At 42.1% G+C, this 22,197-nt stretch overlaps 1 protein-coding gene across 1 annotated transcript; it reads left to right on the forward strand.

Moving 5' to 3' along the window:
* The first annotated feature begins 1,693 nt into the window (after positions 1-1,693).
* tbc1d7 (TBC1 domain family, member 7) lies at positions 1,694-20,194 on the forward strand. Its single transcript, XM_023998119.2, has 8 exons — positions 1,694-2,021; positions 12,296-12,415; positions 12,531-12,611; positions 12,791-12,981; positions 14,176-14,313; positions 14,569-14,714; positions 14,954-15,083; positions 15,184-20,194. Exons 2-8 carry the CDS (start codon positions 12,304-12,306, stop codon positions 15,268-15,270), a joined length of 885 nt encoding a protein of 294 aa, XP_023853887.1. The 5' UTR covers positions 1,694-2,021; positions 12,296-12,303; the 3' UTR covers positions 15,271-20,194.
* The last annotated feature ends 2,003 nt before the right edge of the window (positions 20,195-22,197 follow it).

Consider the following 22,197-nt stretch of genomic DNA (forward strand, 5'->3'; position numbering starts at 1 on the left):
GAAATCATCAATGATCATTTAGAATGTGCCAGATGGCCCTCACATAAARCCTAAACTAATCTGCAGGTCAGAGAGAACGGTTTCTAGATCTGGTTTAGAGAATATAACTACATAACATAATCAAATCATGAATAGTTTATTCTTCCAATGTTCAACTATACAAGTGAGCCAAACTATACTGAACAAAAATATAAACGCAAAATGCTCCAATTTCAAAGATTTTAATGAGTTACAGTTCATATAAGGAAATCAGTCAATTTAAATCAATTCATTAGGCCCTAATCTATGGATTTCACATGACTGGGAATACAGATATGCATCCATGGTCACAGATACCTTAAAAAAGAGATAGGAGCGTGGATCAGAAAACCAGTCAGTATCTGGTCTGACCACCATTTGCATCATGCAGCACGACACATCTCCTTCACATGTATTTGATCAGGCTGTTGATTGAGGTCTGTGGAATGTTGTCCCACTCCTCTTCAATGGCTGTGGGAGGTTTCTGGATATTGGCGAGAACTGGAACATGCTGTTGTACACGTCAATCCAGAGCATCCCAAACATGCTCAATGGTTGACATGTCTGGTGAGCATGCAGGCCATGGAAGAACTGGGACTGGGACATTTTCAACTTCCAGAATTTGTGTACAGATCCTTGCAACATGGGGCCGTGCATTATCATGCTGAAACATGAGGTGTTGGCGGCGTTTGAACGGCACGACAATGGTCCTCGGGACCTCGTCATGGTATCTCTGTGCATTCAAATTGCTATTGATAAAATGCAATTGTGTTTATTGTCCATAGCTTATGCCTGCCCACACCATAACCCCACCGCCACCACGGGGAACTCTGTTCACAACGTTCATATCAGAAAACCGCTCGCCCACACACCGCCATACACATGGTCTGTGGTTGTGAGGCTGGTTGGACATACTGCCAAATTCTCTAAAACGACATTGGAGGCGACTTATGGTCCCGTGTGGCTCAGTTGGTAGAGCATGGCGCTTGCAACGCCAGGGTTGTGGGTTCATTCCCCACGGGGGGACCAGGATGAATATGTATGAACTTTCCAATTTGTAAGTCGCTCTGGATAAGAGCCTCTGCTAAATGACTTAAATGTAAAAATAAACATTCAATTATCTGGCGACAGCTCTGGTGGACATTCCTGCAGTCAGCCAATTGAACGCTCCCTCAAAGCTTGTGTTGTGTGACAAAACTGCACATTTTAGAGTGACTTTTATTTTCCCTAGCACCAGGTGCACCTGTGTAATGATCATGCTGTTTAATCATTATCTTGATATGCCACATCTGTCAGGTGGAAAGATTATATTGGCAAAGGAGAAATGTTCACTAACATGGATGTAAACAAATTTGTGCACAATATTTGAGAGAAATACAGTTTTTGTGCATATGGAACATTTCTGGGATATTTTATTTTAGCTCATGAAACATGGGATCAACACTACATGTAGCGTTTATATTTTTTGTTCAGTGTAGAATGGCAGTAGACYGTGGTGTAGCCCGTCATTGTAAATAACAATGTGTTCTTAACTGACTTGCCTAGTTAAATAAAGGTTAAATAAAAGTAAACATTGGATGTTTGTTACCCAGCTACAGTACACCTTCTATTGGAAGATATCTGTAACTACAGCAAATAATATAATGTTCATTGCCATCTACTGGTTGCACGTGCTGTCGATGAGGAAATGGTCAACATGTTATGAATGGATCAATAGCCTGCGTTTCACTTTCTCATTGCTGGGCATGTAATTTGTGTTATTCAAACATCTTTGGTATTGCTAGCTTGGGTTTCATTGCTTGCATAGTGACGTTGATTTCATAGAGACGTTGATTTAAGCATATGAGAAGAAGATGTACCAATAGTGGTTACAGTATCTAGTTAGAGAGATAGCTAGCTGGTTGCAGACAGTCGTGTAGGTCGCGCCCGGCTTCAGAGCTCCTTCCCCGGTGACTGCAAGCTGGAAAGGGCGTGGATGCGGTGAGGCCCACGGGTACAACAAGGTAGGAGGCAAAATAAGCTTGACATAAAGCACATTTTAACAGTCAACTATACTTCTGTTACGTTATTCATCCAACAGTTTAATGGTTTTCAGTCAAGTGTAATTTTAACACTGTCACAGAAAATACTAGAAACTCAAGTTTAGGGATATCATGGATGCTTGGGACGTCCATAACATAAGCCTAACTTTAACCACTAACCTTAACTATAAACCTTACCTAAAACGAACCTTAACCCATAAAGGTCCCGGACAGTCATCCTATTTCCCAAGTAAAAATAGCCTTTGAATGACCAACACATCACCCATAATATTTTTAAGCTACTAAAATGCTCAGAATTGAAGAAATTGTATACTTTCTTGCTTCTTTAACTATCAGGAAGCCTTAAGAAAATGCTGTGGGGTGGCAGCTTATATTCATGAGATCGCCTTGACTGACAGTTATTGGAATTGCCCATGTGGTCTTTTCCAGGTACCAAGATAAACAATGGGCCACATGTCATTGATGACAAGTGAAACAATGGGCCACATGTCATCCTAATTGGCATGACTCAACCCATTTTCTCTTAAAAATGCTCTCTCACATGGTCAACAGAGCTAATCATGGACTGTTGGATAGCAGACAAACAGCAGCAATACACAATTGCATTTCTATTGTTTTGTAATTACACTGAACAAAAAACAAGATAATCACTGCTGCTACTCGCTGTTTATTATCTATTATCTATACATAGTCACTTTGCCCCAACCTACATGTATAGTACCAGTCAAAAGTTTGGATACCTACACATTCCAGGGTTTTTCTTTATTTTTTACTATTTTCTACATTGTAGAATAATAGTGAAGACATCAACTTTTGACTGGTACTGTACATATTACCTCAATTACCTCAACTAACCTGTACCACCGCACATTGACTCGGTACCTATAGCCTCGTTACTGTTATTTTATTGTTGCTCATTTATTTTTTTACTTTATTCAGTAAATATTTTTCTTAACTGCATCGTTGGTTAAGGGCTTGTAAGTAAGCGTTTCGCGGTAAGGTCTACTACACCTGTTGTGTTCGGCGCATGTGACAAATAACATTTTGATTTGAAATATAAACGCAACATGCGACAATTTCAAAGATTTTACTGGGTGACAGTTCATATAAGGAAGTCAGTCAAATGAAATGAATTCATTAGGCCCTAATCTATGGATTTCACATGACTGGGAATACAGATATGCAACTATGTTGTTAGTGTATGCAACATGATGGACTGACTGGTTTACATGTGTATGATGTAAGAATGTAGGTGTGTGTAATTATTTTAATGGAAGGTGATGCCGAAGAAAAATGGCCATCCTGGATGGACAATCAAGTTGTATTCTATTCTATCTGCTGGTCACATATACAGTACCTTTTAAAAGAAAGGTAGGCGTGTTGATCAGAAAACCAGTCTGTATATGGTGTGACCACCATTTGCCTCATGCGGTGCTGCAAATCTCCCTTTGCATAGAGTTGATCASGCTGTTGATTGTGGCCTGTGAAATGTTGTCCCTCTCCTCTTCCATGGCTGTGCGAAGTTGCTGGATTTTGGCAGGAACTGGAACACGCTGTTTTTCAATCCAGAGCTGCCCAAACRTGCTCAATGGTTGACATGTCTGGTGAGCATGCAGGCCATGAAARAACTGGGATATTTTCACCTTCCAGGAATTGTGTACAGATCCTTGCGACATGGGGCCGTGCAGTATTATGCTGAAACATGAGGTGATGGCGGCGGATGAATGGCACGACAGGATCTCGTCACGGTATCTCTGTGCATTAAAATTGCCATTGATAAAATGTAATTGTGTTCATTGTCCGGAGCTTATGCCTGCCCATACCATGACAGTTTGGGCAGAAATTCTTCGGTTTTGCAAACCAGCTGTCTGGGTGGCTGGTCTCAGACGATCCCGCAGGTGAAGAATCCGCATGAGGAGGTCCTGGGGTGGTGTGGTTACACATGGTCTGCGGTTGTGAGGCCGATTGGACTTACTGCCAAATTCTCTAAAACAACGTTAGAAGTGGCATATGGTAGAGAAATTAACATTCAATTGTCTAGCAACAGCTCTGGTGGACATTGCTGCAGTCAGCATGCCAATTGCATACTCCCTCAACTTGAGACATCTGTGGCGTTGTGTGACAAAACGGCATCATTTAGTGTCCTTTTACTGTCCCCAGCACAAGATGCACCTGTGTAATGATCATGCTGTTTAATCAGCTTCTTGATATGCCACACTTGTCAGGTGGATTGATTATCTTGGCAAAGGAGAAATGCTTACTAACAGGGATGTAAACAAATGTGTGCACAAAATTTAGAGAAATAAGCTTTTTGTGCATATGGAACATTTCTGGGATTTTTTTATTTCAGCATATGATACATGAGACCAACACTTTACATTTGCGTTTATATTTTTGTTCAGTGTAATTATAGAATACAGTTGACTGATAGACTTCTTCGCAATATTTTGTAAAGCAGAAGTCACCTTAGAAGCTTAGACATACAGTGCCTTCGGAAAGTATTCAGACCCCTTAACCTTTTCCACATTTTGTTACGTTACAGCCTTTTTCTAAAATGGATTAAATCAAATAAAAAATATTCAGCAATCTACGCACAGTACCCCATAATGTCAAAGCATTCTTGCAAATGTATATATACACTGCTCAAAAAAATAAAGGGAACACTTAAACAACACAATGTAACTCCAAGTCAATCACACTTCTGTGAAATCAAACTGTCCACTTAGGAAGCAACACTGATTGACAATAAATTTCACATGCTGTTGTGCAAATGGAATAGACAACAGGTGGAATTATAGGCAATTAGCAAGACACCCCAATAAAGGAGTGGTTCTGCAGGTGGTGACCACAGACCACTTCTCAGTTCCTATGCTTCCTGGATGATGTTTTGGTTACTTTTGAATGCTGGCGGTGCTTTCACTCTAGTGGTAGCATGAGACGGAGTCTACAACCCACACAAGTGGCCCAGGTAGTGCAGCTCATCCAGGATGGCACATCAATGCGAGCTGTGGCAGAAGGTTTGCTGTGTCTGTCAGCGTAGTGTCCAGAGCATGGAGGCGCTACCAGGAGACAGGCCAGTACATCAGGAGACATGGAGGAGGCCGTTGGAGGGCAACAACCCAGCAGCAGGACCGCTACCTCCGCCTTTGTGCAAGGAGGAGCAGGAGGAGCACTGCCAGAGCCCTGCAAAATGACCTCCAGCAGGCCACAAATGTGCATGTGTCTGCTCAAACGGTCAGAAACAGACTCCATGAGGGTGGTATGAGGGACCGACGTCCACAGGTGGGGTTGTGCTTACAGCCCAACACCGTGCAGGACGTTTGGCATTTGCCAGAGAACACCAAGATTGGCAAATTCGCCACTGGCGCCCTGTGCTCTTCACAGATGAAAGCAGGTTCACACTGAGCACGTGACAGACGTGACAGAGTCTGGAGACGCCGTGGAGAACGTTCTGCTGCCTGCAACATCCTCCAGCATGACCGGTTTGGCGGTGGGTCAGTCGTGGGGTGGCATTCTTTGGTGGGCCGCACAGCCCTCCATGTGCTCGCCAGAGGTAGCCTGACTGCCAATAGGTACCGAGATGAGATCCTCAGACCCCTTGTGAGACCATATGCTGGTGCGGTTGGCCCTGGGTTCCTCCTAATGCAAGACAATGCCTAGACCTCATGTGGCTGGAGTGGTGTCAGCAGTTCCTGCAAGAGGAAGGCATTGATGCTATGAACTGGCCCGCCCGTTCCCCAGACCTGCATCCAATTCAGCACAACTGGGACATCATGTCTCGCTCCATCCACCAACGCCACGTTGCACCACAGACTGTCCAGGAGTTGGCGGATGCTTTAGTCCAGGTCTGGGAGGAGATCCCTCAGGAGACCATCCACCACCTCATCAGGAGCATGCCCAGGCGTTGTAGGGAGGTCATACAGGCACGTGGAGGCCACACACACTACTGAGCCTCATTTTGACTTGTTTTAAGGACATTACAAATTTGGATCAGCGTGTAGTGTGATTTTCCACTTTAATTTTGAGTGTGACTCCAAATCCAGACCTCCATGGGTTGATAAATTTGATTTCCATTGATAATTTTTGTGTGATTTTGTTGTCAGCACATTCAACTATGTAAAGAAAAAAGTATTTMATACGAATATTTCATTCATTCAGATCTAGGATGTGTTATTTTAGTGTTCCCTCTATTTTTTTGAGCAGTGTATATAAAAAAACATACCTTATTTACAAAATTATTCAGACCCTTTGCTATGACACTCGAAATTGAGCTCAGGTGCATCCTGTTTCCATTCATCATCCTTGAGATGTTTCTACAACTTGATTGGACTCCACTCCACATTTTTGCCCATTCTTCAAGGCAAAAGTGCTCCAGCTCCTTCAAGTTGGATGGGTTCCGCTGATGTACAGCAATCTTTAAGTCATACCACAGATTCTCAATTGGATTGAGGTCTGGGCTTTGACTAGGCCATTCAAAGAAATTTAAATGTTTCCTCCTAAACCACTCGAGTGTTTGAAACAAGTCATTCTTTTCATTTCACTTCACCAATTTGGACTATCTTGTGTATGTCCATTACATGAAATCCAAATAAAAATCAATTTAAATTACAGGTTGCAACAAAGTAGGAAAAATGCCAAGGGGGTGAATACTTTTGCAAGGCACTGTATAGATCTGGAGAAGGCTTCCAACACATGTCTGCAGCATTGGAGGTCCCCAAGAACACAGTGGCCTCCATCATTCTTAAATGGAAGAAGTTTGGAACACCCAAGATCCTTTCTAGAGCTGGCCACCCAGCCAAACTGAGCAATCRGGGCCTTGGTTAGGGAGGTGACCGAGAACTTGATGGTCACTCTGACAGAGCTCAAGAGTTTCACTGTGGAGATGGGASAACCTCCAGAAGGAAACCATCTTTACAGCACTCCACCAATCAGGCCTTAATGGTAGAGTGGCCAGATGGAAGCCACTCCTCAGCAAAAGGCATACGACAGCCCGCTTGGAGTTTACCAAAAGACTCTCAGACCATGAGAAACAAGACTCACTGGTCCGATGAAACCAAGATTGAACTCTTTGGCCTGACTGCCAAGCGTCATGTCTAGAGGAAACCTGTCACCATCCCTATGGTGAAGCATGGTGGTGGCAGCATCATGCTGTGGGATGTTTTTCAGTGGCAGGGACTGGRAGACTAGTCAGGATTGAGGGAAAGATGAACGGAGCAAAGTAGAGAGAGATCCTTGATGAAAACCTGCTCCAGAGCGCTCAGGACCTCAGTCTGGGGCGAAGATTCACCTTCCAACAGGACAATGACCCTAAGCACACAGCCAATAATAAAACGCAACTTACAAATATAATATCATTTGCGAACGACCTGTCCTTTAGGCTATTTGTATGAACATTTTCATTAATAAATAACAAAACAGCATTTTTTCTAATATCATCTAGGCCTCTCTAATTTAATTTAGCCTAGGCGTAACATTTTATTTAGGCTTAATAAATAATGAAACATGGCTGTCTACAAACACCAGGGCAGGCCGGTCATGGCTAGAAGTGTTCCAACTTTTGTCAAATTGATGTCAGATTTGACTTTTCGTAGCTGATTAGGAGAAGTTACGCCGCAGGTTAGGAGAATTAGCTAAAATGCAACAACAAAAAAATCTACTTTTGACGTTGATTTGACAAAAGCTGGATCCTGTCTAGCCATCACCGGGCCTGCCCGGGATCCCCACTCCCCATCCCGCTGCGATTCAGCATCACAGCAGTGGCAAATTGGAAAACTGATATTGGACAATCAAATTCGATATGTACACTACCATTCAAAAGTTTGGGGTCACTTAGTAATGTCCTTGTTTTGAAAGAAAAGCAATTTTTTTGGTCCATTTTAAAATAACATCAAATTGATCAGAAATACATTGTTAATGTTGTAAATTAAATATCTACAGAGGCTCATTGTCAGCAACCATCACTCATGTGTTCCTATAGCACGTTGTGTTAGCTAATCCAAGTTTATAATTTTAAAATGCTAATTGATCATTAGAAAACCCTTTTGCAATTATGTTAGCACAGCTGACAACTATTGTGCTGGTTAAAGAAGCAATACAACTGGCCTTTAGACAAGTTGAGTATCTGAAGCATCAGCATTTGTGGGTTTGTTTACAGGCTCAAAATGGCCAGGAACAAAGAACTTTCTTCTGAAACTCGTCAGTCTATTCTTCATCTGAGAAATGAAGGCTATCCCATGCGAGAAATTACCAAGAAACTGAAGATCTCGTACTAAGCTGGTTACTACTCCCTTCACAGAACAGCGCAAACTGGCTCTAGCCAAAATAAAAAGAGGAGTGGGAGGCMGCGGTGCACAACTGAGCAAGAGGACAAGTACAGTAGAGTGTCTAGTTTGAGAAACAGACGCCTCACAAGTCCTCAACTGGCAGCTTCATTAAATAGTACCCCTAAAATACCAGTCTCAACGTCAACAGTGAAGAGGCGACTTCGGGATGCTTGCCTTCTAGGCAGAGTTGCAAAGAAAAAGCCATATCTCAGACTGGCCAATAAAAAGGAAATATTAAGATGGGCAAAAGAACACAGACACTGGACAGAGGAAGGTTGGAAAAAAGTGTTATGGACAGACAAATCTAAGTTTGAGGTGTTCGGATCACAAAGAAGAACATTTGTGAGACTCAGAAAAAAAGAAAAGATGCTGGAGGAGTGCTTGACGCCATCTGTCAAGCATGGTGGAGGCAATGTGATGGTCTGGGGGTAATTTGGTGGTGGTAAAGTGGGAGATTTCTACAGGGTAAAAGGGATCTTGAAGAAGGAAGGCTATCACTCCATTTTGCAACGCCATGTCATACCCTGTGGACAGCGCTTAATTGGAGCCAGTTTCCTCCTACAACAGGACAATGACCCAAAACACAGCTCCAAACTATGCAAGAACTATTTAGGGAAGAAGCAGTCAGCTGGTATTCTGTCTATAATGGAGTGGCCAGCACAGCCACTGGATCTCAACCCTATTGAGCTGTTGTGGGAGCAGCTTGACCGTATGGTACGTAAGAAGTGCCCATCAAGCCAATCCAACTTGTGGGAGGTGCTTCAAGAAGCATGGGGGGAAATCTCTTCAGATTACCTCAATAAACTGACAACTAGAATGCCAAAGGTCTGCATGGCTGTAATTGMTGCAAATGGAGGATTCGTTGAAGGACACAATGATTTTTAATTGAAATAATAATTATGTATAACCTTGTCAACATCTTGACTATATTTCCTATTCATTTTGCAACTAATTTAATGTATGTTTTCATGGAAAACAAGGACATTTCTATGTGACCCCAAACTTTTGAACGGTAGTGTAAATAAACAAAATTCATTGAGATAAATCTTATGCTCATTTGAAACAAAGCCCGCGTCATGTTTTTATGAAAGTACTTACTCGTTTAATTTCCAAGCTCCACTGAAATAAGCTCAACTGAAATGCACCAATTACGCATTATACAAATCTTTACCCTATTCTAGTCTATCAATCCATTCCAAATCTTTATACTATACATGACAATAGTGGCATATGTTGATGTTGCCTAGGGCGGCAGCAGAACTGCTAGGACCGGGCCTGACGAACACAATAATTTGCCTCAAATTTACTTGCGTTTGCGGCAGACATTCAATGCCTCCTCAAAGTGAGCCCCTGCTGTTGGGAAGTCAAAACTGTCCAACGCATGGGTGCAGCTTGTGTGCTTATCAGCTTCGTAACTTTGTCCTCAAGAAGGCACAGCTTGAGGCCGTCTTTACCCTGTTTTGGAGAAAGATTCCCCTCGGCGGGCACACTGGAAACCGGGATAATCAATACAATATTTTGCCCGGTCGGGAGGTACATTTTAKCTGAAGTCCCTTATGATGACCTTGCGTCTTTTGCGTGAGTAAAAATAGAAACATACTCACCCGACACTAATTTCCAAGCAGCTTGTGGATTTATTAGCCTATGAAGTATATTTGTCTTTGATGTTGGAGCAGTTTTATTTCCGTCAATGAATAAAAAGCATTATTTTGCAATGGATTTGTTTTTGGGGGGGGGTGGAAATTTGGCCATCAATTTTATTTATTGGCTTTTCTTTTTTAAGCCAGCATTTACCGGTTAACAGAAACCTTGTCATCCTGGTAGTCCTCTGGCCCTGCGTCCTTGTGAATGTTAACCTGTGTAAAGGTCTTACTCACATCGGCTATGGAGAGCCTGATCACACAGTCGTCTGGAACAGCTGGTGCTCTCATGCATGGTTCAGTGTTACTTATTTCAAAGCGAGCATAGAAGGCATTTAGCTTGTCTGGTAGGCTGATGTCACTGGGCAGCTTGCGGCTGGGTTTCCCTTTGTAATCTGCCTTTAGCTCAGTGAGGATGTTGCCCGTAATCGATGGCTTCTGGTTGGGATATGTGTACGGTCACTGTGGGGACGACGCCGTTGATGCACTGGTCAGATTTGCCAAATGGAGGGCGATGGAGATCTTTGTATGCATTTCTGTGTGGATTGGGAGGACAGCAGTAAATCCTTGGTAATGCCTGCCTCCTAAAGCCAAGTGTTTGACACGAGGGGAGGGGACCAGTAATTTTCTGTGTGTGTATTTATTTCTCAGAACAGAATAGATTCACGAGTTTCAGAAGAAGAACTTTCTGAATAGGAAATATAGTCAAGATGTTGACAAGGTTATACATAATTATTATTTCAATTAAAAATCATTGTGTCCTTCAACGAATCCTCCATTTGCAKCAATTACAGCCATGCAGACCTTTGGCATTCTAGTTGTCAGTTTATTGAGGTAATCTGAAGAGATTTCCCCCCATGCTTCTTGAAGCACCTCCCACAAGTTGGATTGGCTTGATGGGCACTTCTTACGTACCATACGGTCAAGCTGCTCCCACAACAGCTCAATAGGGTTGAGATCCAGTGGCTGTGCTGGCCACTCCATTATAGACAGAATACCAGCTGACTGCTTCTTCCCTAAATAGTTCTTGCATAGTTTGGAAACTCGTGAATCTATTTTGTTCCTGGCCATTTTGAGCCTGTAATCGAACCCACCAATGCTGATGCTCCAGATACTCAACTAGTCTAAAGAAGGCCAGTTTTATTGTTTCTTTAATCAGCACAACAGTTTTCAGCTGTGCTAWCATAATTGCAAAAGGGTTTTCTAATGATCAATTAGCCTTTTACATTTTACATACATTTACATTTAAGTAATTTAGCAGACGCTCTTATCCAGAGCGACTTACAAATTGGTGCATTCACCTTATGATATCCAGTGGAACAACCACTTTACAATAGTGCATCTAACTCTTTTAAAATGATAAACTTGTATTAGCTAACACAACGTGCCATTGGAACACAGGAGTGAGGGTTACTGACAATGGGCCTCTGTACGCCTATGTAGATATTCCATAAATCTGCCGTTTCCAGCTACAATAGTCATTTACAACATTAACAATGTCTACACTGTATTTCTGATCAATTTGATATTTTAATGGTCAAAAAATCTGCTTTTCTTTCAAAAACAAGGACATTTCTAAGTGACCCCAAACTTTYGAACGGTTGTGTGTGTGTGGGTGTGCGTATGTTATTTCTCCGCAATTGGTAGTTCGTCTCATTCACTCACTGCAAGACCCGTACGGACTCGGGAGAGGCAAAGATCGAGAGCCATGCGTCCTCCGAAACATGACCCTGCCAAGCCGCACTGCTTCTTGACACACTGCTCGCTTAACCCGGAAGCCAGCCGCACCAATGTGTCGGAGGAAACACCGTACACCTAGCGACCTGGTGAGCGCGCACTGCGCCCTGCTTGCCACAGGAGTCGCTAGTGCGCGATGAGACAAGGACATCCCTACTGGCCAAACCCTCCCTAACCCGGACGACGCTGGGCCAATTGTGCGTCGCCCCATGGACCTCCCGGTCGCGGCCGGCTGCGACAGAGCCTGGGCTGGAACCCAGAGTCTCTGGTGGCACAGCTAGCACACCACTGCGCCACTCGGGAGACAGTTGGTATACATTTTTAAGTGAAAAATCGGCGTCTTAGCGTAATTCCATTATTGTGGAGTTGCCCTTAATGTTAACTCCAGTGTCCATAGAGATGATAGAGTTAGGCTAAGTATCTTTAGCGATCTAAGCCTGCCAGTGCCTGACAAAGTAAGTGTACTGTGGTTTTGATGTCATTTTCAGGAAACACTATCATTAAATTACCCTTCTTTAAAACTGTGCTTTTCCAGGGGATAGTATGGCTGAGGACCCGCAGAGAAACTTCCGTTCTGCCTATTATGAGAAGGTGGGCTTCAGAGGGGTGGAGGAGAAGAAATCACTGGAGATATTACTGAAGGACAACCCACTGGGTATGTACATTACAGTACTACTACTGTTACAACAGGTACATCATTGTTATTATCACTGCTGCTCTGCTTCTACCTCCAAGTCTGTTCATATGCCTTTTTTGTGTTCTTTTGTCAGATGTGGAGAAGCTGAGCACTTTCAGTCAGAGATTCCCTCTGCCCTCAATGTACAGGATCCATGTATGGAAAGTGCTGTTGGGTAAGTCTTTTAACACAGACTACCCACAGGATTCAGAGCATATTTCACATACCAGCACACCTCTCAGCCCATAGAAAACCCTATTTCTCACCAGACACGCATACACTAGACCGATCCATCTGACAGACCAACCCACTGGCATGACTTGCTGATGTGACCCACCCTGTGTCTGTCTCTAGGTATCCTTCCTCCCCACAGTGACTCCCACTTCCTGGTGGCAGGGTACAGGCGGGAACAGTACCAGGATGTGTTGGAGGCCCTGAAGGTGATGAGGTTTGTCCACATGGCCACTCCCCAGACGCTGGTGTACCTACGCATGTTCCAGCTGGAGAGCCAAGTGCTGCCCAGACGCTCTGATACCTCAGCCCCGGTAAGAGGAGAGAGAGAATAAGAGGGGCCTTTAAAAAAAAAAAAAATGATGTAAAGGTCCAATACAGCTGTTTTTTTTATCGCGATATCAAATCATGAATAGTGAATAATGAGAAAGTCGTGCGTCTGCAACTATCATACCCACCCCAAAAAATGGTAACCTCCCCGTTATTGTAATGGTGAGAGGTTAGCATGTCTTGGGGGTATGATATTTGTGCGTCTAACTTTCTCCCTCATCATTATTCACGATTCATTTAGGATTATCCGTAATCATGGTAACATCCACATTCATGTAGAAGTGTTTAGAAACGTATTCCATTCTTATTTACTGTAAAAGTGATTCCAAAATGAGACTATGCATTATTTACCATGAATTAATATTGGGCACAATATAATCTGCAACACAACCAGAGCAAATGCATCTAACAAATTTGTGGAGTCACAAACTTGATGTAGTCATTGCGTGCCAAATACTTTTTACTACTTTAATACACATGTAAGTTAATTTGTCCCAATACGTTTGCTCCCCTTAAATGGGGGGACAATGTACAAAAAGTGTTGTAATTTCTAAACGGTTCACCCAAAATGGATAAACACACCCTCAAATGAAAGGTGCCGGTCTGTACTTCAACCCCTAGTCATTGTTTGATTTCAAATCCAAACTCTTGGGAGTATAGAGCCAAAATAACAAAAAATGCTTCACTGTCACAATACTTATGGAGGGCGCTGTATATATACGACAGGGAAATCACGTTTTTGACTGCACGGGGCCTTTCTTTGCATATTTTAAAGTAAACAGAACGTAAACAGTTGGAGAGGGGAGATGAAATGAAATCAGACCCTTGTTCTGAACGTGCAACTTACCTCTGCCAGTATCCCTACACATTGTAAATATTGTATTGGAGCTGACACTGTATCCAGCTTACTTACTTCTCGTGTTCTTCTTATTTTTATTACTTGTGTGTTTTTGTCCTACCGTAGGTTATTTTTTAGTACTACATTGACATAGATTACTCCGTTGTTGGGTTTAAAGCTCGCAAGAAAGTAATTTCACTGTACTTGTGCACGTGACATTAGTACTTGAAACTTGCCTGGTCCTACTCAGGAACTTGATTTCACTTGATTCTTTGTTCTCAGTAGAATCAGTAGGTTAGGCTATTTATGTGTGAGACTGACGGGTGTGTCTCTGTTTCAGGACGAGGAGGATGAGGACTTCCTGTCCATAGCTCGAGCCATGGAGGAGATCGTAGAAGACCCTATGGATTGTTATTGGCTGATCAAGAGCTTTGTCAACCAGTTCAACAATAAGTTTGGAGACTCCATTCCCCACCTGGTGAGTTGTGCATTGGAGGGTGGTTGGGTAAGGGGATGAAAGGGGTGGTCTGGACTACACTTGTTGTGTGGTGCTGCCTTGCTCGTTGTTGTTGTCGTTACTGCTACTGTTGTTTTTGTTGTTTTGATTAGTCAAATATCCAACATAAAAAATGTACATGTAGCAGATGTGTACACTGCAGCAATCTCTCAACACATCTAACCCTGTGTCCTCAACACATCTAACCCCCCCCTTATCTGTGTCCGGTTGGTTTAGCCCAAGAGTCTGGAGCACTACCTGAGTGTGGAGGAGCCCCGGCTACTGAACCATCTGAAGAATACTGGGGCCCTCGCCATGCTGCCATACAGCCTGTGGTTCAGACGCTGCTTTGCTGGCTGCCTGCCTGAGTCCAGCCTGCAGAGGTTAGGCACACTGAGGCTTGTTTATCTCAACAACCCAGCCACACAGGCGTGAGAGGTGTAATCTTTGCATCAACAAATCACATTTGTTACATGATGCACTTTGCTGTTCTGTGAGTGGCGTGGGTCTGGGACTTGGTTAGAGAAGTCATGTACCATGTTAGCTATGAAGCTTTCAGGAAACTCATCGCTCTTCTATTATGCTGGCATTCTGACTCATGTCATGTGTTCTGCTCTTTCAGGGTATGGGACAAGGTGATCAGCGGGTCCTGTAAGATCCTGGTCTTCGTTGCCATGGAGATCCTTCTCAGCTACAAGATCGTGGTGATGGGGACCAGCAAACCGGAGGGAGTGGTCAGCATCCTTTGCAACGTGAGTGACGTCATCATCATATGATCTCCTGGAGGTTTGAGACTTTTCTCCCCTTTTTGTCTGCCAATCACATTGATTTGTTTTTCTCCTCTACTACCAGATGCCCCAGGAGAACACTGACGCAATAGTGACTAAAGCCATTGACCTGTGGCACAAGTACTGTGGCACCCCCATGCACTCTGTATAGGATCACCGATCTCCTGCCAGACCCTCTTGATGGGGTCATTGACATTGGGATACGCTTGGACTCAAATCAATCACGTTTATTTGTCACATACTTCGTAAAACAACAGATGTAGACTATCAGTGCAATGCTTTCTTACGGGCCCTTCCCAACAATGCAGAGAGAAAGAGCATAGAGAAATAATATAAAAGTAATAATAACACGGCTATATACACAGACAGTGCCAGTACCAAGTAGATGTGCAGGGGTACAAGGTAATTGAGGTAGATATGTTCATATAACTWGGAATAAAGTGACTAGACAACATTATAGATGATAAACAGTAGCAGCAGTGTATGTGATGAGTGCCTGGTATAGAGGTCCTGGATGGCAGGGAGCTCAGCCCCAGTGATGTACTGAGCTGTGCGCACTACCCTCTGTAGAGCCTTGCGCTTGAATGCCAAGAAATTGATGTACCAAGCGGTGATGCAGCCGGTCAAGATGCTCTCAATGCAGCTGTAGAACTTTTTGAGGATCTGAGGGCCCATGCCATATCTTTTCAGCCTCTGACTGGAAGTGCCMCTGAGGAACCAMAATGTTGAGGGTCAGCGTGGCGGATGTGTTGATGCCTACCCTCAGCACCTGGGAGCAGCCTGTCAGGAAATCCAGGATCCGGTTGCAGTCCCAGGGTCCTTAGCTTAGTGTTGAGCTTRGAGGGCACTATGATGTTGAAASCTGARCTATAGTCAATGAACAACATTCTCACATAGCTGTTCCCGTTGTCCAGGTGGGAAAGGGCAGTACCCCGTAGCAGGAAAATGGCAGATTTGGGCAATGTTAAACGCCTAAATTGGAAACGCAATGGCTGTACAGTAACATGATGTTAGAGCTTTGGCTCTGCGCTTCGCAGCGCTGTATGGGTTTTGACTGACAGYKGTTCTGAACTTGAGCACCTCGCRTGACAAGAAGTTGCCCCMATCCCTCCCGCTAATTGGGCAACTTTTGCAAATGTTTTGTTATCTGAGTGAGGGAAATGCTGTAAATTTAAGAGSMTCCTRTGTATACTGAACAAAAATATAAATGCAACATGAAACAATTTAAAAKATTTKACTGGGTTACAGTTCATATAAGGAAATCAGTCAATTGAAATACATTTAATTAGGCCCTAATCTATGGGTTTCACATGACTGGGCAGGGGTGCAGTCTTGGGTGGGCCTGGGAGGGCATAGGCCCACCCACTTGGAAGCCAGGCCCAGTCAATCAAAATGAGTTTTCCCCCACAAAAGAGCTTTATTACAGACAGAAATACTCCTCAGTTTCATCAGCTGTCCAGGTGGCTGGTCTCAGACGATCCCRCAGGTGAAGAAGCCGATTGTGGAGGTCCTGGGCTGGCGTAGTTACATGTGGTCTGCRGAATTGTGTTCATTGTCCATAGCTTATGCCTGCCCTCACCATAACCCCACCGCCACCATGGGGCACTGTTCACAACTTTCAAATCAGCAAACTGCTCGCCCACACAACGCCATACACGTGGTCAGCGGTTGTGAGGCCTATTGGACGTACTGCCAAATTCTCTAAAACGACGTAAAACGACGCAGCTTATGGTTGAGAAATTAACATTAAATTCTCTGGTAACAGCTCTGGTGGTCATTCTTGCTGTCAGCATGCCAATTGCACGCTCCCTCAAAACTTGAGGCATCTGTGGCATTATGTTGTGTGACAAAACTGCACATTTTAGTGTGACCTTTTATTGTCCTCAGCACAACTTACACCTGTGTAATGATCATGCTGCTTAATCAGCTTCTTGATATGCCACACCTGTCAAGTGKCAGGATTATCTTGGCAAAGAKAAATGCTCACTAGCAGGGATGTAAACAAATTTYTGCCCAAAATTGAGGAGAAATAAGCTTTTTGTGCATATGGAAAATTTCGGGGRTCTTCTAATTCCGCTTATCAAACATGGGACCAATACTTTACATGTTGCGTTTATATTTTTGTTCAGTATATTTAGAAAAATGAAACTTTGAGGATTTATAATRAATACCAAATTGATGTCATACAAGCAAGCCAAACAAACACCCTTGAGTCCAGAATGTGCRCTTCAYATTTCCATGTCATAAAACTTGTCTTGTACAGTGTCAAMGTTTATGATCACTATGTTTGATGTACAGTTACAAGATGACATGCCGTCATACCCTGGGTTATTCTGAACAGAATGATCCTCGGTTTCTCTATTGTGAAGAAAATTTGCCACGGCGCGCTCATGACTCCTTTCTATGCGCACCAAAATGATGATSTGTTTCMYTGAATTGCATTGTGAAAGCCTTTTATAATGTCTTTGTCTAACACTGTAATATCGTATTTTATAACTTTTCTAGTCATGTTGACAATGGAACAGGCTTTGAAATGATGCCCACCTGACCCAGATTGCGATTTATATAATTGACCATTTTGGATTGAGTAAGTAACAGTAATTGTGTGATTGCGAGGATGCAGTGTTCCAAACGAAATAACTACAAGTGTGCTTGCTCTAGTTCCTGAATGGCACAGCTAGGAGAGCTCACCTTTATAGTTCAAGACTCTTCTTTAAATGATAAAAGTGCATTGAAATTACTTAGAAACTGTGCACACTTTAGAAAAGTGTGGCCACTTAGAGACACCAGTTAGTCCTCTCACTCAAACCCTTGTAATTTATTTGTCTTATGTTGTACCTACCCCACATCTTCCAGGAATATTCTTACTGTGTTACTGAATGTATCAAGAGTATTTTCAGATTTAGTTTTCAACAAATGTGACGCAAAGKACAGCATACAGTACTAGTAAAAAGTTTGGACACACCTACTCATTCAAGGGTTTTTCTTTATTTTAATTTTTTTTTTCATTGTAGAATAATAGTGAAGACATAAACTATGAAATAATGCATATGGAATCATGTAGTAACCAAAAAAGTGTTAAACAAATCAAAATATATTTTAGATTCTTCAAAAGTAGCCACCTTTGCCTTGATGACAGCTTTGCACACTCTTGGCATACTCTCAACAACATTCATGAGGAATGCTTTTCCAACAGTCTTGAAGGAGTTCTCACATATGCTGACCACTTGTTGGCTGCTTTTCCTTCACTCTGCGGTCCAACTAATCCCAACCATCTCAATTGGGTTGAGGTGTGTGATTGTGGAGGCCAGGTCATCTGATGCAGCACTCCATCACTCTCCTTCTTGGTCAAATAGCCCTTACACAGTCTGAAGGTGTGTTGGGTCATGGTCCTGTTGAAAAACAAATGATAGTCACACTAACCGCAAACCAGATGGGATGGCGTATCGCTGCAGAATGCTGTAGTAGCCATGCTGGTTAAGTGTGCTTTGAATTCTAAATACATCACTGATGCCACACATGCAGAGATCAACCGTTCACCTACTTTGCGTCTCATAAAGACACAGCGTTTGGAACCAAAAATCTCAGATTTGGACTTATCAGACGAAAGGAACAGATTTCCACCGGTCTAATGTCCATTGCTCATGTTTCTTCTCTTATTATTGGTGTCCTTTTAGTCGTGGTTTCTTTGCAGAAATTTGACCATGAAGGCCTGATTTCACACAGTCTCCTCGGAACAGTTGATTTTGAGATGAGTCTGTTACTTGAACTCTGGGAAGCATTTATTTAGGCTGCAATCTGAGGTGCAGTTAACTCTAATTAACTTGTCCTCTGCAGCAGAGGTAACTCTGGGTCTTCCCTTTATGTGGCGGTCATAATGAGAGCCAGTTTCATCATAGTGCTTGATGGTTTTTGCGACTGCACTTGAAACTTTCAAAGTGTTGAAATGTTCTGCATTGACTGACCTTCATGTCTTAAAGTAATGATGGACTGTCGTTTCTCTTTGCTTATTTGAACTGTTCTTGCTATAATATGGACTTGGTCTTTTACAAAATACGGCTATCTGCTGTATACCACCCCTACCTTGTCACAACACAACTGATTGGCTCAAACGCATTAAGAAGGAAATCAATTCCACAAATTAACTTTAAGCAAGGCACACCTGTTMATTGAAATGCATTACAGGTGACTACCTCATGAAGCTGGTTGAGAGAATGCMAAGAGTGTGCAAAGCTTTCATCAAGGCAAAGGATGGCTACTTTGAAGAATCTAAAATATATACTTTGATTTGTTTAACACTTTTTTGGTTACTACATGATTCCGTATATGTGTTATTTCATAGTTTTGATGTCTTTATTATTATTCTACGATGTAGAAAATAGTAAAAATACAGAAAAACCCTGGAATGAGTAGGTGTGTCCAAACTTTTGACTGGTACTATATGTAAAATGCACATAAAATCAAAAGTGTTATATTTGGATTCAGTATTGTGTCAGGTGAACTGTTGTCCTCACTTTGGTCTAATACTTTTTCCATAATCTCCAAACTGTTCCTGTTCAATTGCTACCATTTTCATATTTATTCTGTCAGAAACATTTCAATTTAGGCCAATTCCCACGAGTGTAAAGGGTAAACAGGAGAACATCCAGACCTCTGCCACTAACACAACATACATTGAGTTTGGACTCAATGGGATAGAATGAATGACTGTACAGTACAAAGGGCTGTTCSAGGGCCTGTCATGGTTGAGGTTACTATGGTTGTTTATATGGGGAAACTGGTCYTAAACCTGTGCTTAGGGAGGTTTACTAAGTAGACAGGTTTTGGATCATAGCAGCAATCCACTATATTTATGGCCTGGTCTCAGATTTGTTTGCCTTGTCTTGTCAATTCCAACCATGCTTGTCAACTCCTCCAACCTACTCAATTCAGACTCCTTGAAATGAAGCCCATTCYTTGAACGTGTCCTAAAGGAAGGAAGTTGGAGGTGGCTTTGCTTGACATGTGAACATCTAGCAGAAGATCACAGCTGAATCATGTATTTATATGTCAATAAACATGCATTTAATGAGAAAGTTGAGTGAATTGAAACCAGATATATAATACTCTTCTATTTCTATTATGAAAACAGTTTGGTTTCAGTTAGTGAAGTTCAGTTCAGTTCTCACTGTTGGTGATGTTATAAACGGTGGGATCTGAAATTGACACTTGATAAATATGAGCAAAAATAACTGCATAAAATAAATAATTCAAATACTGAGCTATATTGTATGCAAAAAAAAATTGTACACATACAATTGCTCAGAGGAAGATATTTTGTTTAACAAGTAATACTTTGAGAGAAAAAAGAGACAATTATTGACACCTCTGTTTTCAATAGGATAATGACACTGAGCCTTTTCTAAAGTGTTTTAAGTGTTGGAGAACATATTGGGAGGGATCTTAGACAGAATCCTTCCAGATCCTTGATATCCTATGTGCTTATGGGCTGCCCTCTTCAATTCAAACCATATGTTTTAAATTMGTTTTAAGKCCAGAGACTGAGATGACCTTTATTTGGTTCATCGCACTCTAGCGACTCCTTGTGCCGGGCCAGGCACCTGCAGGCTGACCTCGGTCATCAGTTGAACAGTGTTTCCTCTGACACATTGGTGTAGCTGGCTTCYGGGTCATTTCGACGCCAAACCCACCACTGCTGTAACAGCTGACATAACTTGTCATAATTTGGTCATAACACTGTCAAGACACATCTAGATAGATCTGTTGTGACATGCCGCGTTCAAGTRCTAGTCGGAATGAGGAAACTCAAATGTCTGATTTGCTATCTGGTTTCCTAGTTCCGACTAGCATGTGAACGCGGCAATATATTGCATTATTTTTTGGGCTGGTTATGACACCTACCAAAGTATCRAAACCCACAAAAACTCCCACACAAGGCGAACCAATCCATTACACCATAGCCTGCTTGTAAACTGTATGTTTATGTTATAAATAACATTTTCAAAAATGTTACATATTAAAATATCATTGTAATTGCACACACATTGATGTCAAACATGCACCTACCCCAATACCATGTTGATGATGACTGGTATAAATGCAGGAGCAGGACAAGACACCCTCTTTGTGGCTGATGACTGACATAAGGGCATGTATGTGATAGGCCYATCTGGCTTATATGAAATAAAAAATAAAATTAAAAAATGATTATAACAGTCATAATGCTTCTTGACGGTGTCAAAGCGTATTTTCTTAGTCCAAGTAAAGTGACACAGGATGTCATAATGCTTCTTGACAGTGTCATAGTGTATTTTCTACAAGTTATTCAAAATACAATGAAGAAAAACATGATTGTAAAAAAAATCTTTCCAACAATATCAAAGGATCGTATTTATTCCAAMGTGTTTTTTTCCCTGCCTAGAAGTTTCCTTTAGTTATTTTCTGCAGCCTCCCTTAAGGTCTTCACCTACAACCCGTGATGCAGCAGATATATTACTTTCTCTGAAAAGTAAAGAACAGAAATCAGAATAGAGTATTTTACAATGTAGTGACAGCTCTAAAGAAAGCTGAAAAATAAAACATCCTACCAAATACATTATGGCAATAGCAAACACTTTCTCAAATACATTACAATCCTGTTTTCTCAATGTTTTCATTAAAACAGCTCTTAATGTAGGTAGCTAACAGTGTTTGTTTAGCTAACATTAGCATCACTATCAGTGAGGGGCGCAAAGCTGGTTTTAGAAGTGTGGGGGGGTATAACTTGGCTGTGGTCTGTTTAAATGTGATTTTTTTATTGGGGGGCAGCTAATTTCCTGCATTTCTACACAATCTAATATGACCCATGGCCCTATAGCTGTCTCTATTTAGAACAAAAAGTAAGCAAAAATGCCAACAATCATCAAGCTAGGTAAGAGCAGTGGTGTAAAGTACTAAGCAAAAATACTTTAAAGTACTACTTAAGTAGTTTTTTGGGGTATCTGTAATTTACTTTACTATTTATATTTTTGCCAACTTTTACTTCACTGCATTCCTAAAGAAAATAATGTACTTTTTACTTTTACTACATTTTCCCTGA

Source organism: Salvelinus sp. IW2-2015, linkage group LG13 (assembly GCF_002910315.2).
Source record: "Salvelinus sp. IW2-2015 linkage group LG13, ASM291031v2, whole genome shotgun sequence".
Lineage (NCBI taxonomy): Eukaryota > Metazoa > Chordata > Actinopteri > Salmoniformes > Salmonidae > Salvelinus > Salvelinus sp. IW2-2015.

What these genes read in the sequence shown, in the direction of transcription:
- tbc1d7 (XM_023998119.2), top strand. Translation starts at nt 12,304, where the DNA reads ATGGCTGAGGACCCGCAGAGAAACTTCCGTTCTGCCTATTATGAGAAG. An exon ending in GAGACTCCATTCCCCACCTG is followed by an intron (nt 14,314 to 14,568) that starts GTGAGTTGTGCA and finishes CGGTTGGTTTAG; the next exon opens with CCCAAGAGTCTGGAGCACTA. An exon ending in CCTGAGTCCAGCCTGCAGAG is followed by an intron (nt 14,715 to 14,953) that starts GTTAGGCACACT and finishes CTGCTCTTTCAG; the next exon opens with GGTATGGGACAAGGTGATCA.